The sequence below is a fragment of the Leptonychotes weddellii genome, chromosome 1 (assembly GCF_054177405.1).
Source record: "Leptonychotes weddellii isolate Sample4059 chromosome 1, ASM5417740v2, whole genome shotgun sequence".
In the NCBI taxonomy this organism is placed as follows: Eukaryota; Metazoa; Chordata; class Mammalia; order Carnivora; family Phocidae; genus Leptonychotes; species Leptonychotes weddellii.
This window is the reverse complement of record NC_138369.1, coordinates 1,968,008-1,989,361: the sequence shown is the minus strand read 5'-3', so window position 1 is coordinate 1,989,361 and position 21,354 is coordinate 1,968,008. Positions and strand designations below refer to the sequence as shown.

The window sequence follows — 21,354 nt, the reverse complement described above, 5'->3', positions numbered from 1 at the left end:
CCCCCCCGCCCGGCCCCTCGCGGCCTCCGAGGGGTTCACCGCGTGTGCCAGCCGGGCGGCCCTGCACACGGGGCCGCGGCCTGCACGGCGCTCGCGCTCCTCACTCCGGGTGGCACCGGGGCCGTGAAAAACAGGTTAAAAATACCCACACGCGCAGCCTCCTCCCCTGGTCCCCTCCAATGTCAAATGTGTCAACGCCACCCGGGGAGGGGGGCAGACTTAAAATAACTTGCTGTTTACATTTGGAACAAATTCTTGGCTTCTCCAGCAGCCAAGCCAGGGCCTCCTCCCGCCTCCCTGGCAGGCCCGCTTCAGTGGCCGCGGCGGGGGCGGGGGGCGAGCTGGGCGGGGAGCTCGGGGGCCACATGTGCCCGCGCTGAGCACACGTGTGCGGGCCCGGGAGGGGACGGGCCGGCCCCAGCACCATCTGTGGCCGCAGGATGGACGGAGCCGGGCGGGAAGGCTGGAGAACACCCTCTTCCCCAAAATGGGTGCGGGGTGGGGGGGCACCGGGCCAGGCAGGGGGGCGTCCGAGGAGCCACGGCCCCTCCCAGCTCAGCCCTGCTTCGCATGTTTCTTGGGCCGCACCACCGACTCAGCAGCCCCCAGGGGAGTCGGGAGGCCGGAGGCCAGCAGCCTTGCCAAGGGAGGCGGGCACCGAGGGAGGGCTCCGGAGCGGGGCAGAGTTCTGTCCCGGGCTGTGTGGCCGCAGGCCAGCGCTGCCGCTCTCTGGGCCTCCAGGGAAAGCTCCCTGGCCTTGGAGTGGGGTTGGTAGAATGGGTCCCATCCCAGCCTTGCCTGGGAGGAGGCAGGGGGCCCCGAACGTTGCAGGCCCTCTTCATGCCTCCTTCCTTTTCTGTTCAAAGTGAATGTTGAGGTGCAAACACCTCAGATGTTGGGCACTCCATTTTACAGAGGGGCAAACTGAGGGCCAGAGATGGGCAGGGGCTTGGCCCAAATCTCACCACCAGTAAGGGGACAGGCAGATCAGAGCCCAGTTACCCTGGTGCCAATGCCCACACTTTAAACCCACTGCCTCAAATGCTGGAGGAGGTTGGAAACTCGAGGGCCCAAGCCCAAAGGGAGAGTCAGTGGGAAGACTTTTCTATTCCCCTGGCCTTCCTGAGACCACTCTTCCGGGAGCCTGGTACACAGTCAGTACTCAATCGATGCTCACATGAGTTGGCACTCAATCGATGCTTGCAGACAAGTGATGATTATTCCAGCAGGGGCCGGCACACAGCAGACACTCAATCTCAATGCCTGCTTGTTGTGCGAATGACTGGAATTATCCTGCTAGGGCTTGGCATACAGCAGGTGCAGAATAAATGCTTGTCAAAGGAATCGGAGGAGTGTTGGGAAAATTGGGGGATATTCGGAGGGAAAGACTGGATTGAGGGTGATACAGACCCCAGTCGGTGTGAGACAAGAGGTTTCTGACAGCAGGCCCAGGGCTGAGTGTGGAATGTCACCCAAACATTGCCCATCTAGTCCCCTGGGTCCTTTGGGGATCAGCAGAAATCCTCTCTTGAGTAGGTCCCCCAACTGCCCCTGGTCCTGAATATCAGAGGGAGGGACCTGCAGCTGGAGAAGCCCAAGGAAGTAACTGGAATCTGTCCTGGGGGCCCAGGAAGGCTTCGGGGGGGGGGGGAGGGGATACTGGAGCTGGGGCCTTGATGTGTGAGTAGGAGTTTGCCAGGCACAGAAGGGGCTTGTGGGGAGTGAGACTAGTGTATGAAAATAATCATCACAACTTCCATGTGTTGAGTGCTTAAATGCCAGGAGCTACATACAGATTTACAGAGGGGCTGACGGTGCCTCAGAAGGTTTACAGCCAGCATCCAACGTGCGCAGGGGGGCTTAGCCCCACCACCCGCTGCCTCCCTAAATGTGTCTGGGTCTGGCGGGGGCCACAATGGGCCAAGGTCTGAGGTGGGTGAGATGGTCTCACTCCAGTCCTTCCACAGAGTGGATGAGGCCAGGTCAGCTCCCCCCAGGGCCAGGCAGGGGCTGAGGTTCCGGGGCACAGGGGCTTAGTTACAATGGCTCCCCCTCCATCAGCTGGAAAACCTGAGCTAATTCAGGAGCCGCCAGGAATCTGCTCTCACCCCTTCAGTTAGCAGCAAAGGGGAACTGGTTGTGGGGGGGGCTGCTTTGGCATCCCCCACTAGTCTCCCCAGCATCCCAGGAGGATGTGTCCAGAACCTCAGGCTGGCCAGATCAACCCTTGCAGCCTCTTCCCTGGGAGCCCAGTAATTCCTACTGAGCCTAGGAGTGTGCCCATTTTACGGATCTGGAAACTGAGGCACGGTGAGTGGCTTGGAGCCAGGCCACCTGTTCCAGAGGTGTCTTCTTGTTCCTGGGGCATGGTGAGATGACCCCCCCCCGGCCTCCGATCGGCTATGTGACTCCAGGCTAGCCCCTTGTTTACTCTGGGTCTCAGTTTCTCCGGCTGTCACATGGGGGCCGGGGGAGCATAACATCCGCCTCAACACCTTTTTGTGCTGGAATCTGGCCATGCACAGGGGGTTCTGGGTGTGTGGCCTCATTTCGCTGGAACAAAACAGGGCCTCAGAGCCTCAGAGAGGGCAAGTCAGTTAACCGCCCAGTGGCCCATCTCAGGGAGTATTATGGGTTTCCACTTGCACACCTCCCATGCCGGCAGGCTCTCTCCCTTCTGGCCTCCTGCCTTATCGCTGCTGATCACAGCAAAGGCACCTACTGTATGCTAGGTGCTCATTGAACCCACTTGACAGTTACGGATTATCACCCCCATGTCACAGATGAAGAAACTGAGGCGCTGAGCAGGGTGGGTGCTGGCCTGAGCTCCCGTGGCGAGAATGGGGATGAAGATGGGCAAAATGCTGCCGTGCTGGGGTTGGGCACCCGGCAGCAGCCCTCCCGGCCCCCCCGGAGCCCCGTGGACTTCCCGGGATCATACCCAGCTTGCATGACAGCAGTGCCCGATTCCAGGAGAGGCCCTGGGCATGCCGGGGGCACCCTGCCCTCACCTCAACCCTCACTCCCCCGCATATGCCCAGGCAGGTGCCCGGCTGCAGGCAGGGGGCAGGAGGGCCAGTGCCAGTCTCAGAAGGGGCACACGATCCAGGTGACCAACTTGCACAGCCCCACCGAGCCCAGGCTGGCAACCAAGGGAACGAACTAGGAATAGGCCTCCTGCCTCTGCCTCTATTATCCCTCTCCTGAACCTGTGCAGTGGCCTGGGTCCCTCAACTCCCACCACCCCCTTTCCCACTAGCGTCCGTGCTCCCCACAGTGGCCAGAGGGCGCCTGTGAGCCCTCCAGGGCTCCCACCTCCTTGGGGTAAAGGCGCAAGTCTTCCCAGCAGCCCCTGAGGCCCTGCACATCACACCTGCCCCATCCCCTCCCCCCCCCTTCTGTACCCTTCACCCACTCTGCTCCAGCCACACTGGCCTCCTCGCTGCTCTCAAAACCGCCAGGCCCAGTGCTACCCCAGGACCTTTGCACAGGCTGTTCCTCCCACCTGCAATTCTCTCCTCACATTTGTTCACACAGCTGGCTCCTCCTCAACCCTCAGGTCCCAGCTCAAATATCAGGTGCTCAGACAGGGCCCCCTCCCTACAAATAGCCCCCTATCTCTATTCTCTTGCCTTTATTTTTTTGATAGTCCTCATCACCAACCAACATTTCATTCTTGCCTTTGTCTGTTTCCCCCAGCGACTGCGAGCCCCACAAGGGCTGTGGTTCTGTCTCACTCCCTGCGGTGCCCCCAGGACCCAGAGCCGTGCTTGGCCCACACCGAGCACTGAATCACACCTCCTGACTACAAAGTGGTTCTATTGGCTGAGCACTGAGCTTGTATGTGCCCCGTGCTGCCCTAGACCTCTCTCAGGTCTTAACTCATTTCTCCCTCGGCAACCCCACGAGGCAAGCATATTTCACAGGCGGGGAAACTGAGGCCCAGGGGGAGAAGGAGCTAAGCGAGCGTCAGGGGCAAAGCAGGACGAGCCAGGGCTTTGTGCCCCAGCGGCTGACCCGCTGTGGCTGGGAAAGAACAGAGTCGAGCATAAACAACATCAACAGCAGTAATAATAATGATGGCAAGGTGGCAGTGACGAGCCCGGAATCGGCCGCTTGATAAGGTTCCCCCATGTGGGTTAGTGCGGGGGGGCCCCAGAGGGGAGACTCAGGGGACACTGGCCCCTTTAAGAGCTTCCCCCTCCCCAGCTGGGCGCTGGCCCGGCCTCCCCTTATGTAAGCTGCCCTTGCATAACCTGGTTACATAAGGAAGCAGGGAACAGGCTTGTCCATCCGGCAGCAACCTGTCCTGGGCCGTCTGTGGGGCCGGGCCTGGGGCGCAGGAGCGCCGAGGCCACCCAGAGTGGCCACCGGGTGCAGCCCTGTTCAAGGGCCCCTGGGGATGCCCCGGACTCGCAGACGTGGCGTCCTCTGTGTGGGCAAGAGAAAGGCTTCCAGTCTGCGAGTGGACAGGGGCCGCTCCCATTGCTCTGAAGGTGAGACTGAGCCCCAGAGAGGGCCAGTGAGCAGCCCAACGCTTCCCAGCCCCGAGCGGAGGATGCAGGTGGCAGGCCTGCAGTGAAATGTGGATGGTGTGGCCTCAGCTTCCGAATTCCTCCGCAAAACGGGGCTGCGGGTGGGGCCTTTCTCACAGGGCCTAGTGTGCAGCTGGTACTCCATAAATGCAGCCCTGGGCCCAACTCAGCACTGGGCAAGCTCTAAAAGCCTTTTAATTCTATTAACCAGCTTGCCTCTTGGCAGTGCCCACGGCCACTGCCCTGCTCTACCCTGAAGCCACAGGCCCTGAGAGGAGAATGCCTGGGGCTCAGGTGCTGTAGGACAGCCCCACCAGCTCGGGAAGAGCGCCGACTGTATACCACATTCTGGCCCAGATAACTGTCCTGTCTGCCCAACAAGCCCCAGGGCGGACGCGAGGAGCCCCAGAGACAGATGGGGAAACTAACTGAGGCACAGAGAGCCGGGCTTTGTCCGAGGTCAAACCCAAGCCCTACCATGCACGCACTGTCTCCGTCCCCAGGCAGGCCCCCCCAGCCCCCGGTCCCCCCATCTGACTACAGGAGCCCGGGGGTGTCTGGGTATGGCACCCCCCCCAACATACACAAATATCAGTTCTGCCATCTTTGGGAGGGGTGTGGCTCGGGAGTGGAGGCGGCCCCTCTCCTTCCCCTTCTCTCTGGGCACTGGCCCTTTAAGGCAGCCGGCTGCCAGGGCTTGTCCCGGGGTTACCCCAAGGGGCGGGTGTGGTCAGGAACAAGGGGCCCATTCAGCTGCTGCTGCCACCTCCGGGCAGCCCACGGGCTGGCCTGGGTGGGAGGCAGGGAGGAGACTGGCAAAGGCAGGGACAAACTCGGGGTGAGCAGAGACAGAGACAGAGAGAGACGGAGAGACAGAAACAGGCACTAGGAGAGAGACAGAGAAACGGAGACGGAGAGACAGAGACCCAGAGAGAGACACCTGGCCTCTTGGCTGCACCACCTGCCTCCCTGGTTCCCCTGAATTGAGAGTTTGAGGCCGGCCCAACCCCTAGCCAGGGTGCAGCCCCCAAAGGTGCTCCTTGAGCCCACTGAACCTGGTGTCCACTCACTAGCACCAAAGTCCTGTTAAGCCCAAAGGGAGGGATCCTGGGACATTCTGGGGAGGTCCCTGTCACACCTCAAACAGCCCCTTCCCAGGGGACCATTGTGGGCCCTCAGATCTACCAGACCTCTGCCTCTTAGCTACGTGACCTCAGGCCAGTGGTGTTACCTCTCTGGGCCTCAATTTCCCCAACTGTTAAATGTGGGATTAGGATAAAATGAAACCGTGCCAACAGAACCGAACATCTGCCGATTGAGTGTAACTTCACGAGCCCTTGGGATGCCCACAAGTGCCCCAACGCCCTGACACAGTCGCATGTAAGTCTGCCTCCCATCAGGTGTCACAGTCTCCAAGGACAGCCTCTGCCTTCAACTGAGGACCTACTGAGCACCCTTCCAGCTGTGGGCAGGAGCTGCCCCGGTGTCCCCTGGCCCCATGACAGCCTCCGGAAACACACCCAGGGTTCCATGTCCCCGCATCCAAAAAGCAACAGACATCTGCTGGGGATCAAATGAAATCTCGATTCTTATTCCTGGGACTACCTGGTTTTAGGTTCTTTAAAGTCACACACCCCCACAAAAGGCTCCCAAACATCTCGCCCCCCCATCCAGTTGGCTGCCCCCAAGAAGGCAGCCCCTACCTCCGCCAGTCTGGAGGGAACCTCAAAGAAACTAAAACCTGCCTCCCTCCCCTCCGTAAGCATCTTTTCTGAAATACTCTGCTCAGTCACCTGGTCTCAGGACAGACTTCCTCGACCGACCTGAGCTTTCCGGATCTCTGACACAGATAATTCTAGAACCTAACCATGGAAGTTCTAGAACCCAGCTCAAGAAAATTCCAGAGCCTGTCCTTGCGCGTGCAAACACCCAATGTGAGGAATTCCGGAACCTGCCCCCAGTGCTCAAGAATACACTTAACGGGTTTCTTGAGTATTGATGAAATCAATACTTGACTGGAGAAGTGCTGACAGGTTTCACAGTTTGGGAATCCTCACACTCCTGAGAACCCAGCTTGGGTATATGTGAGATCTGTTCCCAGATGCTGAAAAAAACTCCCCTCGAAGAATGCTAGAACCCGCTTTAGGGTGTTCTAGAACCCAACTCGCAGAATCCTGGAGCTCGTCCCTTAGTAAGCAAAAACCCAACACAAAACATTCTGGACCCTGCTTCTAGACACTCAGGAACCCACCTCAGGAATTCTAGATCAAGGGACCAGCTTGCTGATCAAGGCTCTAGAACTGTTTCCTGGATCGACCTCAAAGAATTCTAAGGCTTCCCTTAGCGTAGCGGTTCTCAACTGGGATGATCCTGGCGAGGGACATCTGGTGATGTCTGGAGATATTTGTGGTTGTCACAACTGGGAGGGGGCTCTTGGTATCACGGGGGTGGGGGCGGGGATGCTGCTTGGCCCCCACGGTGCCCCGGATGCCCCCACAGAGACTGGTCCGCTCCAATGTCAGCAGTGCTGACAAGAAGAGACCCTGCCTTTCTATAATCAAAAGACCCACGGTGAGACCTTCTAGAACCTACTCCTTGGATTTTCAAGAAACCAGCTGGGGAATTCTAGAATCCCTCCTTACATTCTCATCTATCCAACTGGGAGCAGATTTGAGATCGGCCTTGAAATTGTCTAGACTTCAGATGCTCTGGAGCGGAGCCGCCCGGTCCACGTGTGGCTCTGAGCCCTGACACGTGGCTGGTCACAATCGGGGTGTGAGCGCAACACACACGCTGAATGTCAAAGACTGAGAACAAATAAAATAACGTCAAACATCTCAATAACTTGTTCATACTGATCGTGTCTCAAAATGACAACATTTTGGATGTCCCGGGTCAAACAGAATATGTAGTTAAAACTAATTTCCCCTGTACATTTATACTTTTAAGTGTGGATACCAGGAAAAAAAAAAAGTGAAATCATTTATGTGGCTCACACTGTATTCTACTGGATGGAGCTGTTCTGAAGCTGGCTTAGGAGAATTTTGTTGTTGTTGTTAAGCAGGCCCCACACTCAGCGTGGAACCCTATGCGGGGCTCGAACTCACCACCCTGAGATCAAGACCTGAGCTCAGATCAAGAGTCGGATGCTTAACCCATTGAGCCCCCCAGGTGCCCCCAACCTAGGAGAATTGTAGAACTGCCTGGATGGTGATGATCCCAGCTCTGAAGATTCTAGAACTCAGGCCTTGGGAATTCCAGAACTTGCCTCCTGGAGGGTCTGGAAGCCACCTCAGCTCTGGCATTCTAGAGCCCCCCTCCCCACATGCAAGTCATTTTCCCTGAGGCCCCAGGGTCCCCCCCGCACTTCCACCTCCCAACACCCCTCCAACTCAGCCTGGAGCACAAGATGGGACAGGACGGACCAGAGGAAGGGCCCTTATGGGGCAGCCCGGGGCAATGCCCCCCCCAGGCCTCGGTTTCCCCATCTGGACAAGACACGCAGTGTCCCCATATGCCCCCTCCCTCATCCTTCACCAACTCTGACCATCTGCGACTTCCTGCCCACACCCAGCTGGAGGAAGAGGGGCTGGCCTGGCAGCTGGCTGGGGGGGTGGGGGGCGGTGCCAGAGATGTCCCTAGCTGCCCTCAGCCTCCCCTGGGCTCGCTGGGCAGAGGGCCAAGGTGGCAAGTGCAGCCCCTCCACGCCGGAGATGGCCACCACAGGTGCAATGTGCTGGCTCCTCGGGGAGCCGGGCCCTGCCCTGCCGGGTGGACGTGTGGAGCCGGGCACGCCGCGGGGCGGCCTCTGGAGCCTCCTCACCCCTGCCTGGGCCACAGGGGCGCAACACCACCTCCAGGGGAGCACTTACTCACAGACGCACTCCCCCCTTTCTGAGCGCTCAGCACATGCTAAGAGGTTGCTTTCTCGAAGATGCCGTCCCCGCTTCCATCAGCGGACACTCCCTCCGCTCATCTTGCAGAAGAAACAGAAGCACAAAGATGGGTGCTAACTTACCCAAGGCTGCCCAGCGGGCCAGAGGGCAGAGCCGGGACGAGAACCGCAAGCACGTTGAGGGTAATAATCACTGTTATTATATCACCATAGCTGATACTTTCAGGAATTATTTATCGTGACACGATACATATAGAATACATTACTAGTCATCATTAATGGCAACAAGTAATTGCTTCCGTGAGGGTAAAATACACAGCATAAAATTCACCATCGTAACCGTCTCTAAGCACACAGCTCAGCAGCATGAAGCACACTCACACTGTCCTGCAGCCACCCCCACCCTCTGTCTCCAGAATGTTCCATCTCTGCACACGGAGACTCTGTCCCCACGAAGCACGGACCCCCCACCCCCTGACCCAGCTCCCCCGCTCTCCCGTCTGTCTGTGTGGACGGGACTCCTCTGGGGACCTCCTGGGAGTGGGGTCCTGCGGGATGTGTCCTTCGGGGTCTGGTCTCTCTCACTGAGCTCAGTGTCCTCGGGGTCCCTCCACGTCGTGGCAGGTGTCAGGGTCTCTTCCTAAGGCAACATATCACTTTTGAGTGCTTACTGTGTACGCCCATGTTCTAGCACTCTGCATGCATTCCCTAATTGAACCCCACAGGGCCCGGCGATGTGCACAGGATGCTCTTATCGTGCCCATTCGAGAGGGAAGGAAACTGAGGCACAGGCAGTGACGTCACTTACCCAAGGGCCATGCAACGCAGGAGCCGTAAGATTTGAACCTGGGTCGTCTGGCTACAGACCATGCGCCAACACTGCCCGCGCCCCCCTCGGGCTCCCGGCCTGCTCTGTGAGCGGAACCCTCACCTGTTGGGTGTCTCTTTGCTGCTGACCATGAGCCTGGAGGCCTGCCATCGCTATAAATAGGCCGTCAGCTGGCGTCTGGGCCTCACCCCCGTGCAGCCACCTTCCCTGCACAGACAGACGGCCCGTACACCTGGCTGCCCGGCCCCGGGGGAACCCAGGCTGCCAGGAGCCCCTCACCCCTCCACTGCCCAGACACCTGGAGCGGGTGACACGGCTGGCTGCCAGAGGAGAGCCTGTCCTGGGTCACAGGTGCCCCCGTGGGCTCCCTGGGTGGGAGGAACGAAGCCTAGGGTCTCAGAGCAGAACCGAGGTGCCCCTCACCACCGACCGTCTCCTGGGGCTGGGGAAGAGGATCCGGGAAGGGACTGAGCATTTATTTAGTGCTTCCTGTGTGCTTTTTGAGGATCACTGCCTCTGGTCCTCAGTGCGGTGGATGCGGTTCTCATGCTCCCCATTTATAGACGGGAAAACCAAGGCTGGAGATGAGAATGCGTCTCACATGGCCTGAAGCAAGCATGGACACAAACTGCCGTCCAGACCCAGGGTGCACTTGATGGTGACCCTGGCCCCCAGGCTTGGTCACGGTGGGCTCTTCAACGCGGTTCACTGCTATTCATTCATTTATTCACCGTGTATTCAGCACCTCCATTTTTTTTTTTTTTTTATCGGCAGCACAACTGGGAGGGTGTGGATGTCACCTGGTAACCTCCAAAGTGTTTTTCAGGTTTTTTTTTTTCCTTTTAGGGTTTGGAGGACTCAGGATCCTGTGGGTTCTAATTCTGCTCTGCCTCTCAGGGGCGGTGTGACTTTGGGCAAGCGGCTGATGGTCTCTGGGCCTGTTTCCTTACCTGGTGCATGGGAGAAGGTAACAGTCCGTCTCCCGCAGGATGGTGGAGAGAAGTAAATGAGCTAAAATGTGGGATGAGCTCAGAACCAGGCTCACGGTGTCTGGCACACGCAATATGTGTTTGCTGCTGCTGCTGTTGCTATTGCTTGCTTCCCGCTTCCATCCAGCAGGGCTCGGGGACCCTCCCTGGGGCACCCTGGGGAGCCCCTCCAGCAGCTGCAAGCTTCCCAAGCCGGCCCCTGCCCACAGCGCCATGCTGGGAGGTTGGCACCGCACAAGGCGGGAACGGGAGGCCGGCCCGCGTCAGCGTCAGCAGATGGGCACCATCTGGGCTGGCGGCTCGGGGCGGGCTGGCAGCTGCTGGAGCGGGCAGGCCTGGCAGCCCCTCCCCCGCTCGGCCCTGGCACCGCGCCCGCCCGCGCCTCAGGTTTCTCAGGCCGCCAGAGGGGGCGGGGAAGCCTGGCTGGGCTTCAGGGCTGGGCCGGCGGCTTCCCTCTCTGGGCCCTGGTTCCTCCAGGCTCCCTCCCAAATGCAAGGCAGGTGGAGGAGGGCCGGGCTCGCCGGCTCCTGGCCTCCCCATCACCCTCACCGGGAAGCCACGCGGCAGGCCTCGCCTCCCCCTCTGAAGGTCCCCGGAGGCCTTCCTGCCCTGCTCCTCAGGCTCTGGGCCATGCCGGCCCCTGGGCCTTTGCACTGGCTCTGCCCCCATGCCTGCCGCACTCACGCAAATCCCTCTGTGGCTCCCTCACTTCCTTCAGGCCTCATCCCAAGAGCCACCTCCTTGGGGCCTCCCTCCCTCCTCACTCTCCTCGGTCTGGGGCGCCCCCCTCCCCACCCCTCTCCACACCCTGCCCCTGCTTTGTTTTCCTGCTGTTGTTCTTATTCACTGAACTGTGAATTGCCAGTTTCCGGGCCCCCCACTCAGTTGCACCCCACCCACTGCACCCATTTAGCAGGCAGCCCCCTGTGCCCCAAAGCGGAGCTCACATCACCCCCTCATCATGGTCCCCCCCCCCCGCTGGCCCCTAGGCTGCCCCCAGGGCACACACTGAGGCCAGCCCCTGGAATCAGGGCCCTAGGGCTCCAGATGGACGCCTGGGGCAGCCAAATTCAGCCCCAGGAGGTGCCCCAGCCTCTGACCGGCCTGGCAGCCCCAGGGGTGAAAGGGCCTTCTCAGAGCTCATCCCCATTCCCCCATCCCCCCAAATAAACCTGAGGATGGAGGGCTGGGAGCACCCCTGTCCGTCCACCTGACCCCTAGGAGAGACGGCTCCCTGGGGACTGCCAGGCCTGTCCCAGGTCGGGGCAGAGCTGAGTGCGGTGCTTCCGTGCACGTCTGTCTCCGGCTGTCTGTCTGTTCTGAGGAGCCGTATCTGATGCCCCAGCTGTCCCCCACATCTGACATCAGAGGTGGTAGCCTTGCAGCTGGAGGGAGTGCCCCACCCCGACATCCACCCTGCACACACATCCCTAGAGCTCCGTCCCCAGCTTCCTCATCAAATCCCAGCGGCGCTGGTTGAACGGGGTGCTGTGCTGCGGCCCAGGCTGCGACCCCCTCCAGCCCCGGGACCCACAGACGGAAGGAGGAGGGCGGCGGGCAGCCAGCTCTCTCCGCTGTCGGACTGACACCTGCCTGACCAAGAACAGAGATTTCACTGGGACCCAGAATGAGGCTGGGGGTCCTGGAGGGCAACCCCAGTCCACGGGAGCCTAGCACACAGCCCCAGCCCCGGGGTGCCAACAAGGCTGCCGGGTTGCCCACTTTGTACCCCACGATTCACCTCCATCCTCTTCCACCACCATCCGGGGTGGAGGGCTGGGGGCTGTCGTCAACAGCAGCTGCCTGCACCCACATCCCTCCCTTGGCTCTGGGACCTTGGGCAGTCAGGCCCTGTTTCCTTCGCCGGCCCTGGTTCCTCACCTGTGACATGAGTACAACAGCAATTCCTGCCTTGCTGGGCTGTGGACAGAATGGGATAGAAAAAATGCCCAGCAGAGAGAAAGTGGAGTTAGGAGTTGGGGTTCTGAAGCATACGCAGGAGTTTTCCACACGGGAAAGGCCTGCCCAGCACAGGGAGCAACAAAGCACGGGCGTGGAATTGGCAAATGGTAACCGTGATCAGGATGGTAGCGGCGGGGACAGGGGGGTAAGAATAGGGGCCCGAGGAGCCCTCGCCCGGAGCCTGGCATTTCCTCATGCCTCCGTGAGGGCTGTCTGTTGAGCACTCACCACGAGGACCCAACCAGGCAGCTAATTTGAGCTTCCCGTTTTAAAGACAAGGAAAGAAGGCACAGAGAGGTTCAGCGACTTGTCTCGGATCACCCAGCTGGCCAGCGGCTGAGGCTGAGTCGGGCTTGGAATCGGCCCTCCCCTCACGCCCAGCCCAGCTGCGGCTGGGTCGGCTGGGGCCAGTTTGAGCAGGGGTTCCCCGTGGGGATGATGGAGCCCGCTGGAAGCAGGGGCGGACACAGCTTTGACCTTCCGCAGCCTGCGAGCGAGGAGGCCGATCAGACTGGCTGGCAAAGGCATGGCAGTGGGACACAAAGGTGTCTGGGGAAGCCTGGAGGCCCAGCCTGCCTGCTGAGCCGAGGGGGGAGGGGGCAGGCTGGGGGAGGGGAGGCGCCTGGAGATTGTGCTGACATGGGCAGAAAACTCGCTTCAAAATTTTATCAGCTCAGCGCGGAGGAGGTGGGGGCAGGGCCAGGCTCAGAGGATGGAAGTGGTGGGAGAGGCCTGGACCAGCATGGTAATGCGTCTGCAGCCCCCAAGGCCACCCCTGCCCCCTGCCCAGGACAGCCAGTCACCTTGTCCACCCCTCTGCCTCCTCGGCCCCTAAGGCCGCTCTGCTCCCAGCCCCAGTGGGTTTGTGGCTCATGGGTGGGGGCGGGGGCAGAAGAGGTCAAGGTCAAGGAAATCAAGGTCAAGACGGGGAAACCGACTGCCTCTCCCTCCCACACGCCCTGGAGACTGGGAGCCCTACAACCTCATCTAATCCTTACCCCATCGCTAGGAGAAGTGCGGTGGTTACACCCATTCACAGAGGAAACAGAACTGTGATGTGACCAAAGTCACACAGGCCACAAAGGGCAGGGCTACACGTGGCCCCTGGGCAGTGAGCCCTGAGTCTGTCCCCGCTAGACCCCACCACGGCCCCTCCCGCAGCCTTCCTTCCGTCTGTTTCTGGTAGTGTGTGCCTGGGGGATCTGCCGGGGCTGGGCTTGCAACCTGGGTGTACCCACCGGACACACTCAGGCAGCCCCCCCCCCCCGTGTGTACCCACGTGCGCACCAGACTCAGCCCCGGTGGGGGGGTGGCACTGGTGGGGCAAGTGACATGTGACCATTCGGTTCTATGAGCACACCTGACTCTGTCCACACGAAGACATTCCCAGCTGCCACCTGCCACGTGGCAGGCCAGTGTTCACATGCTACGTGCATGATCTGGCGACTCCCCCGGGGCCTCATCCAGCTAGGGACTCTGTTAACCTCCATTTGACAGATGGGGGAAACTGAGGCCCAAGGTGGACACGCAGCCAGGACGCAGCAGGGCCCACCGCCCTCCCAGCCAGGCCCGGCCCTGGGCCACCAGCCCTGCTGACATCCAGAGGCCGGGCCACACATCTGCCTCTACATCTTTGCCCAGGCTGCCAACCCTCTGGGACACCCCACACTCAGCACTGTCCCGCCATCCCGTAGAGCTCAGCTCTGCCGCACCACTTTCTCCAGGAGGCTGCCGTGGGTTTCCCCACCCTCACAGACCCTGCTGGTCTCCACGTGGGGCACTGAGCATGGAGCCAGCAAACACCCAGCTAGAACAGCCAGAGCCAGGGACACAGGGGACCAGAGAGGGTGGTAACCTAGCCAAAGTCACACAGCACCCAGCTTCCCACTCAGCACAAAGGTGGGACCCGTCAGGCCTCTGCTGAAGGTCTGAGAGTTGATCAACTAGCATTCACAGCGCCCAACTCCCAGTGTTCTTTCAGCTTTTCCTGGGGGGACAAGACTCTCTCTCCCATTGGTCGCTGTCCTGTCCTCACCCCTAGTCCCAACAAGGCCTTATGTTGCCCCTCGAACCTCCTGGGACAGGGTCTCATCTCCCGAGATCTCAAGGGCCTGCCTCTTACCTTCAACCCTCTGGACACACCGCCTCCCCCCTCAGACTCTCCTTGAACCGTACCTCTTCCCCTCAGACCTTCACTGCTCGGGTGCCCGTCCTGCCCTAGCGCAGGCCGGCAGGCCCCCCTCAGCCCCGCCCACTGCACCTGCCTCCCCTCTGGGTCCCCACCTGAACCACCTCCCCAGCCGGACGCGCGAGTGGGCCGCCGCCCCCGTGCCACGGGGCCCCCGCGCGCGCGCACATCTCCCCCACCCCCGACCCCGAGACCCTGGGCGCGCCGCCCGCCCGCCTCACCTCGCTCGCGCACGAAGTAGGCCAGGTAGAGGTCGAGCTCCTTGACCGCCACGCCGATGTGATGCGGCTGCACGCAGAGCACCGGGTGGCCGCACTGCGCCGCCTTGACCAGGCGCTCGCCGTCGGTGCTCTCCAGCGGGATGCCCTTGAAGAGGATGACCATGACCAGGTCCAGCCGCCACACCTTGTCGGCCTGGCGCAGGCAGTCGATGCGGCGCATCTTGCCCTTTTGGTCGGGGTTGGAGAGCACGCAGCCCGGCGCCTTCTTGCCGGTGATGGCCAGCACGAAGTCCTCGCGGCACTCGGGCCGGATGTCTTTGCGCAGCTTGGCCAGCAGCCGGGACGCCCACTTCTGCTTCACCTCGGCCTTCTCGCCCAGCAGCTCGTCCTTCACGGCGCGCTCCTCGTCCTTCGACATGCGCTTCTCGTGCTTCTTGAAGTACTTGCGCTTCCGCGCCTGCAGGTTGAACCAGGTGTAGGCGAAGGCGCGCACGTGAGGCAGCAGCGCCTCGATGAACGGGTGGAACTCATCCTGCAGGCACGAGAGGCCAGAGGTCAGGGGGCGCTGGGGACCGTGGCCCACTGCCCAGCCCGGGAGACTGAGGCCTGGGGGCCCCAGGAAGACCCCCAGGGAGGGCCAGGCGCCTGCGCGCAGGGGGGCCACTGCAGACCTGCTCACCTCCTGGGGAAAAGTCGAGGCCAGAGGGGACCCAGCAGAAGTGTATGGGGGAGAGGCGTGAACCCCTTGCCCAAGTGGGGAAAGTGGGGAACCAGAGGCCTGGACTATGTGGGAGGCGCAGGCCAAGGCAAGAAGTTCATGGAGGGCTGTCTTGAACCCCAATATACAGACAGGCCAAGCTGAGGGTCCCCAGATGCTTGATGGGGGCTAGCCCATTGTACAGACGGGGAAAAGTGAGGCCAGGAGAACGGGGATGTTATGGACCTATCTGCTGTCTACTAGGACGGGGGGCGGCAAACCCCAGTCTGAAAGCCTCTTAAAGAACAAGATAGTGAGGGGCGCCTGGGTGGCTCAGTTGGTTAAGCGACTGCCTTCGGCTCAGGTCATGATCCTGGAGTCCCGGGATCGAGTCCCGCATCAGGCTACCTGCTCAGCAGGGAGTCTGCTTCTCCCTCTCCCGCTCCCCCCTCTTGGGCTCTTTCTCTCTCTCACTCTCTCTCTCTCAAATAAATAAATAAAATCTTTAAAAAAAAAAAAAAAAAGAACAAGATAGTGAGTATTCCATTCCGTTGCAACTACTCAACTCAGTGCCGCATCGCCAAACTAGCCCTAGATATGACACACAGATGATGGACATGGCTGCGTTCTGATAAAACTTTATTTACAAAAACAGGTGGCAGGCACTGGGCCCCAGGCCTGTAGTTAGCAAACTCCTGCACTAAAGTATGAGCTCGAGGGGCGCCTGGGTGGCTCCGGCGATTAAGCATCCCAGGGTCCTGGGATCGAGCCCCGTGTTGGGCTCCCTGCTCAGTGGGGAGTCTGCTTCTCCCTCTGCCCCTCCCCCTGCTTGTGCACGCTCACTCTCTCTCTGACAAATAAATAAATAAAATAAAATAAAAATAAAGTATGAACTCCAATGTGTAGAGCAGGGCCAAGCACACAGAGGCTGCTGGACGGCTGCAGGAGAAACCAGGCTCCGAGAGCGTCCCTATCAGCAAAGAAAGCTGACACCAGATTGTGGGGCGAGCAGTCCGAGGGACACCTGTACTGGCCCTTGGCACAAATTAAAAAAACGAGGTCTAGGGGGGCCTTCCTATAGACCAGCTGTGCAGAAAGGCCCCACAGAGGTCCATGGGCCAGGACTAGGGCAGCCTGGATGTCAGCGGTTGCTGGAAGGACAGGCTCCTGCGCAGACCCACTGCAGGGGCTGAGAAAGCTGAGGCCCAAGAAGGCAAGAGATCAGAACACACGAGAGAAGGGGAGCTGGCCTTGGAGGTTCAGAGCTGGGGAGAGGGGCCCCTGGGGCTGCCCCCCCGACATACCCATTCAGACGGAAAATCTGAGGCCTGGGGAGGCTCTGAGGCCTGGCCAGACCTGTGACTTCAACCCCCACCCCCCTATCATGCCTAACTGGTGTTGCTGGGAGGCCACAACACCCATTTTACAGATGAGGAAACTGAGGCCCCAAGAGGAGGGGACCGAGTCATGAGGGGCCTAGAACTGTCCCCATGAAAACAATAGCAGCCGTGGCTGGGCCCCCCTGAGAGCAACATGGCGCCATGGGAGACCCCTGCCCCCTCCTGGGGGGGTGGGAGGGCTGTCTCATCTCTCCGTTTTTCATCAAGGGGAACCCACTCTGCAGAACATCTGGGACCTGGTTTCTCAGCCTCCAGGAGAAAGGAAGACAAAGAGAACCTTGGGCTCCACGTCTCCGCTCTTGCCTGGGCCATGCGGGCTTCCGGAACGGGAGCGCTAGCTCTTCCCGGGATATGAGCCCCGTTCCCCCTTCCCCGCCCAGCTCTGGAAAGGCTGCCCTAGACTCTTAGTATTATTGTTGACATTGTTACAATTATTCCGGTTGCTTTCAATCTTCCAGGCCGCAGGGGAAGGCCCAGGGCTCTGCTACCCACTGCGTGATGGGATCCAAGGCCCAGACAGGGGCGGAGACCTGACCTGGGGGGTCCCACAGGGTCTCAGGGCCTGTGTGAGGCCCCAAGCCCAGGCCCCCCGAGCCCTGTGAAGGCCATCGGCCGCTTCCTCAGAACAGCCTGGGGTCTCGGGGAAACAGTCGTTCTGGGCTATCAGTCTGCCTGCTGGCTGGATGGGCCTGGGCTCGGTCCCACCTCCAGGGCTGGACACTCACAGGGACCCCCACCCTGTACGCTCTCAGGGCTCTGTGCACCTCTGGCCGGGGATGGGGGGTGGGTGCCGGGGGGGGGGAGGGGAACAACCTCAGATTTCACCTATTACCGAGGCTCTGAAAATAGCCTCCCGCCCTGGCTGGGGTGGGGCGGGATGGGGCTCAGCATATGGCAGCCCAGCTCCCCACTCCAATGTCCCCCAAAGTGTGAGTCACCGCAACAGCTGTGGCGGGCACTGGACCTCAGGGCTCTTTTCCGCTGCCCACTCCCCCCACCCCGGCTGGCCCTGCTGAGGCCGAGGGAGAATGCAGGGGGGCCCATCCGCGGCCGGTCCCTGTCCAACCTCCACAGGGCTTTCCTGTGCCTGAATGCCACCTGACCGGCCAGCCCCAGAGAAGGGGAGTGACTCAGCCAGGGTCACACAGCCGGTCAGCAGAGCTGGGACCAGAGCCCAGGCTGCCTGGCCAGAGGGGCTGGGGGTGGGGAAGCGAGAGAGGCACAGGTCGCTGCCCCCCATGGAGGGGACACCAGGGTGGCAGGAGGCCAAGGCAATGGTGTTGACGCTGGGCCATGGCTGCCGCCCAAGTTCTGGCGCTTTACTGGGGCAGCGATAAGAGGTAGCTGGGAAGGGGCAGCTGGACGGTCAGCCAGCAGGGGCCGACTGACAGGTCCCCAGACTCCTCTCCTTGAACCCTTTTCTCTCTGAACCCCTCCCCTGGCTCTGGGTCCCACCCCTTCTCTGTGCCCTACTCCCTCTGGGCCCACTCTCAGGAAAGGTGCCAGGGAGGCGGGCAGGGGCGGGAGACCACGTCACCAGTGACCCTAGCTGGTCCGGGAGGAAGGAAGACAAACAGTCTGTAACTGGGTCAGGGACCTGCTGCCCTATCCTCCCTTGTCCTCCCTGGGAGGTCAGCCCAGATAAGAGGCAGGTCTGTTGCTCTCTTTGTCCCACGAGACCTGCCACAACCAAGACATCTTCCCCAGGGCACCTCCCAATGCCCTCACTGGCTGACCAGGCAAAGGAGACAGTCAAGGCAAGCCAGATCCCGAGAATCCTCCCAAACTCCTACACATCCCTCAAAGCCCTGTCTCCAGTGTTCCTTCTCCTTCAGGCAGCCTTTCCTGCTCTCCTTGGGGATTTCCCCCCAGACCTAGCCTGGACCACACAAGCTGGGGTTCAGAGTCTGGCTCTATTGCTACCCCCGCCCAAATCTGAGGCCCAGGGCTAAAGCACCCATTTGCCAAGCAGACTCTGCAAGAGAATGAGGTTGGGTGACAAGGGCCTCCATTCTCACCCTCTCTCTGACCCCGGAACAAATCACTGCTCTGCTTTGGGTCTCAGTTTCTCATTCTGTACAATGGGCAGAATGGGATACGGCAGCTGTGGGGTGTTGGGGTTTTTTGTCAGTTCCTGGTAACCAGAGAGGCAATGTTGGGGGGAGGGGGACCGAGGCCAGGCCGTTCCCAGAAATGCCACTTGGCTCACTGGGACTTCCTGGCCAAAAAGGGCAGCAGCAGCTGGGAGGTAGACACCTGGGTCCAAGCCCTTGCTGGATGGGCTGGACCATGAAGCTCCTAGTCACAAACCACGAGTTCTCCAGGAAGGATTCTCTCTCCCTCATTTACTCAGTGACTCACCAAACGTTACTGAGAACTATCTCACCACCTCCTAAATTCGTATCCCAAACTCTTTATTTATTTATTTTTTTATAAAGATTTTTATTTATTTATTGAGAGAGAGAGAGAATGATAGAGAGAGAGCATGAGTAGGGAAGAGGGTCAGAGGGAGAAGCAGACTCCCTGCCGAGCAGGGAGCCCGATGCGGGACTCGATCCCGGGACTCCAGGATCATGACCTGAGCCGAAGGCAGTCGCTCAACCAACTGAGCCACCCAGGCGCCCCTTGTATCCCAAACTCTTATGCGCCCTTCAAAGCCCTGGTTCCAATGTCTTTTCTTCTAGGTTAAGGCCAGGTTAAGTGGCAAATAGCAGAGCCCGTATGCAAACCCAGGTCCATCTGGCACCAGTCAGTGTCCCTAACCTCAGGTAGTCCCCCCGCAAGCTCGGAGCATCACAGCTTAGGCTTAACTCCCACCTAATGAGGGCGAGATGCATTTGCCTGTTGGACAAACATTTATTGAGCGCCTACTGTGTGCCAGCTCCGTGCACGGTGCTATGGACCCAGCAGTGACCCGGGCTCAGTCCTCACCTGGATCCTGATCGGGGCAGGGATGGATGTGAAACAAGCCGACAGATATGCAATAAAATGTCAGTTTGAACAAAGTGCTCTGAAGATATTTAAAGGAGTTTGGGGAGGGCCAGGGAATGCCTTAGGGTTGTTTTTTAGCTGGCAGTGGTCAGGGAGGGTCTTTCATAGGAGAGGACACTTGAACAAAGACCTAAAAAATGATGGGCCAGGGTAGGAGCTTTCCAGAGAATGAAAACAGCGTGTGCCAAGGCCCTGAGGCAGCACCATGCCTCATGTTTTGCGAGAACACTGAAGAGGGTGGTGTGGCTGAAACCGAGTGGACGAGAAGAAGAGTGGAGGGGGTGAGGGCAGGGAGGTGCTGGGGGCTGGTTGTGCAGGGTCTTGTGGGCCCCTGAGAGGAATCTGGGTACACGGAGCAATGGGAGTTAAAACTTCCCATCAAAGTGACCAGGGAGTCTGAACCCTGGATCTCCTGCCTTCCTTCTTTGTGCCTTCATGTCCCAGGAGGATGACAGGGGCTGAGCCAGAGGGCCAGGGTGTGGGAGAGAGAGTGAGAGAGACAGGGCGCGGGGTCCTACCTTCCAGAGGCTGAGCATTTACTGAGCTATCAACTCTGCAAAATAGGGACTATCCTCACGCCTGGTTTCTGGAGGGGGAGACCGAGGCACTGAGCACCGAAGCCACCCACCCAAAGTCATGCAGCCAGGAAGGAGCCAAGCTGGGGCTTCAACCTGCATCCCCGTGACCATGGACCTCCGGACTCCTCAGCCCTGCTCCGGGGCCCTTCAAGCACGTGGTCTGGCCCCGTCGCTGGGACTCCCCAGAGATGGCCGTCCTGTACCCCGCCTGCTCTCTCCAAATCCCGTGTGACTCCCTTCCCCTGCTCGGTCCCAGGTCATGGGCCACCTCCTCCTTAGCCAAAGCGGCAGCCCGGCCTGGCCCGGCCCCTGGACTGCGGCCCCTCCAGGACACAGATTTGGTCCTTCTTGTTCACTGCTGTGACCCCAGCACCCAGATCCCTGGGAGAGCAATCCCATCCTCTGCCTACGTGACACCCACCCAAGCACCCGACACGACAGAGGATGCTGGCGCCCCCACAGATTTGGCCAGACTCAGGAAGACCCTGGACAAATCCTCAGGGCTCACGGCTCTTCCCATCACCCAGCCCAGGGCCTGGCCCCTGCTGGGCAGACAGCGACAGCATCAAGGGGAGGGTACGTTGGAAATGCCTCTGAGACATTTAACCCAATTATTAGTTTAGCGACCACCATAATCACAGCCACATTTATTTGGCCCCCACTGTATACCAGGCACTGTGCTGAGGGTGAAGCCTCGGAGGAAGGCATGATCGTACTCCGCGTTTCACGTGGGCAGAGATGGAGGCTCAGAGAGCTCCTTCTCTCGGCTGGCAGAACCGTCCACTCATTCCTTCGTGCAACAGATATCTGTTAAGCGCCTACTGAGTGCCAGGCCCTGCGCCGAGCACCTCACAGGGGTCCTCCCTCCCCGAATCCTCGGAAGATTACCGTTGACTGCATTTCACAGTGAGGACAAGGGAGCACGGAGGAGTTAGGTGCCCTGCCAGGCGTCACGCACCGGGAAGCCGAGAACTCAGTTCTGAGCCTCCTGAGCAAGACCTGCATGCAGATCCGAGGCGCCCTCCCTCGGTCTCTGCCTCCGGGACCCCCATTAGGGCCCATCGGAGGC

The 21,354-nt window shown here is 60.1% G+C and overlaps 1 protein-coding gene across 4 annotated transcripts in view; it reads right to left on the bottom strand.

Moving 5' to 3' along the window:
* NFIC (nuclear factor I C) overlaps nt 1–21,354 on the bottom strand; it is a 65,215-nt gene that overhangs the window by 33,793 nt on the left and 10,068 nt on the right. For all 4 annotated transcript variants that reach the window (XM_081797969.1, XM_081797932.1, XM_081798027.1 and 1 more), the window contains exon 2: nt 14,620–15,151. In XM_081797969.1, coding sequence (XP_081654095.1) covers nt 14,620–15,151 — 532 coding nt within the window. The remainder of the gene's footprint in view (nt 1–14,619; nt 15,152–21,354) is intronic.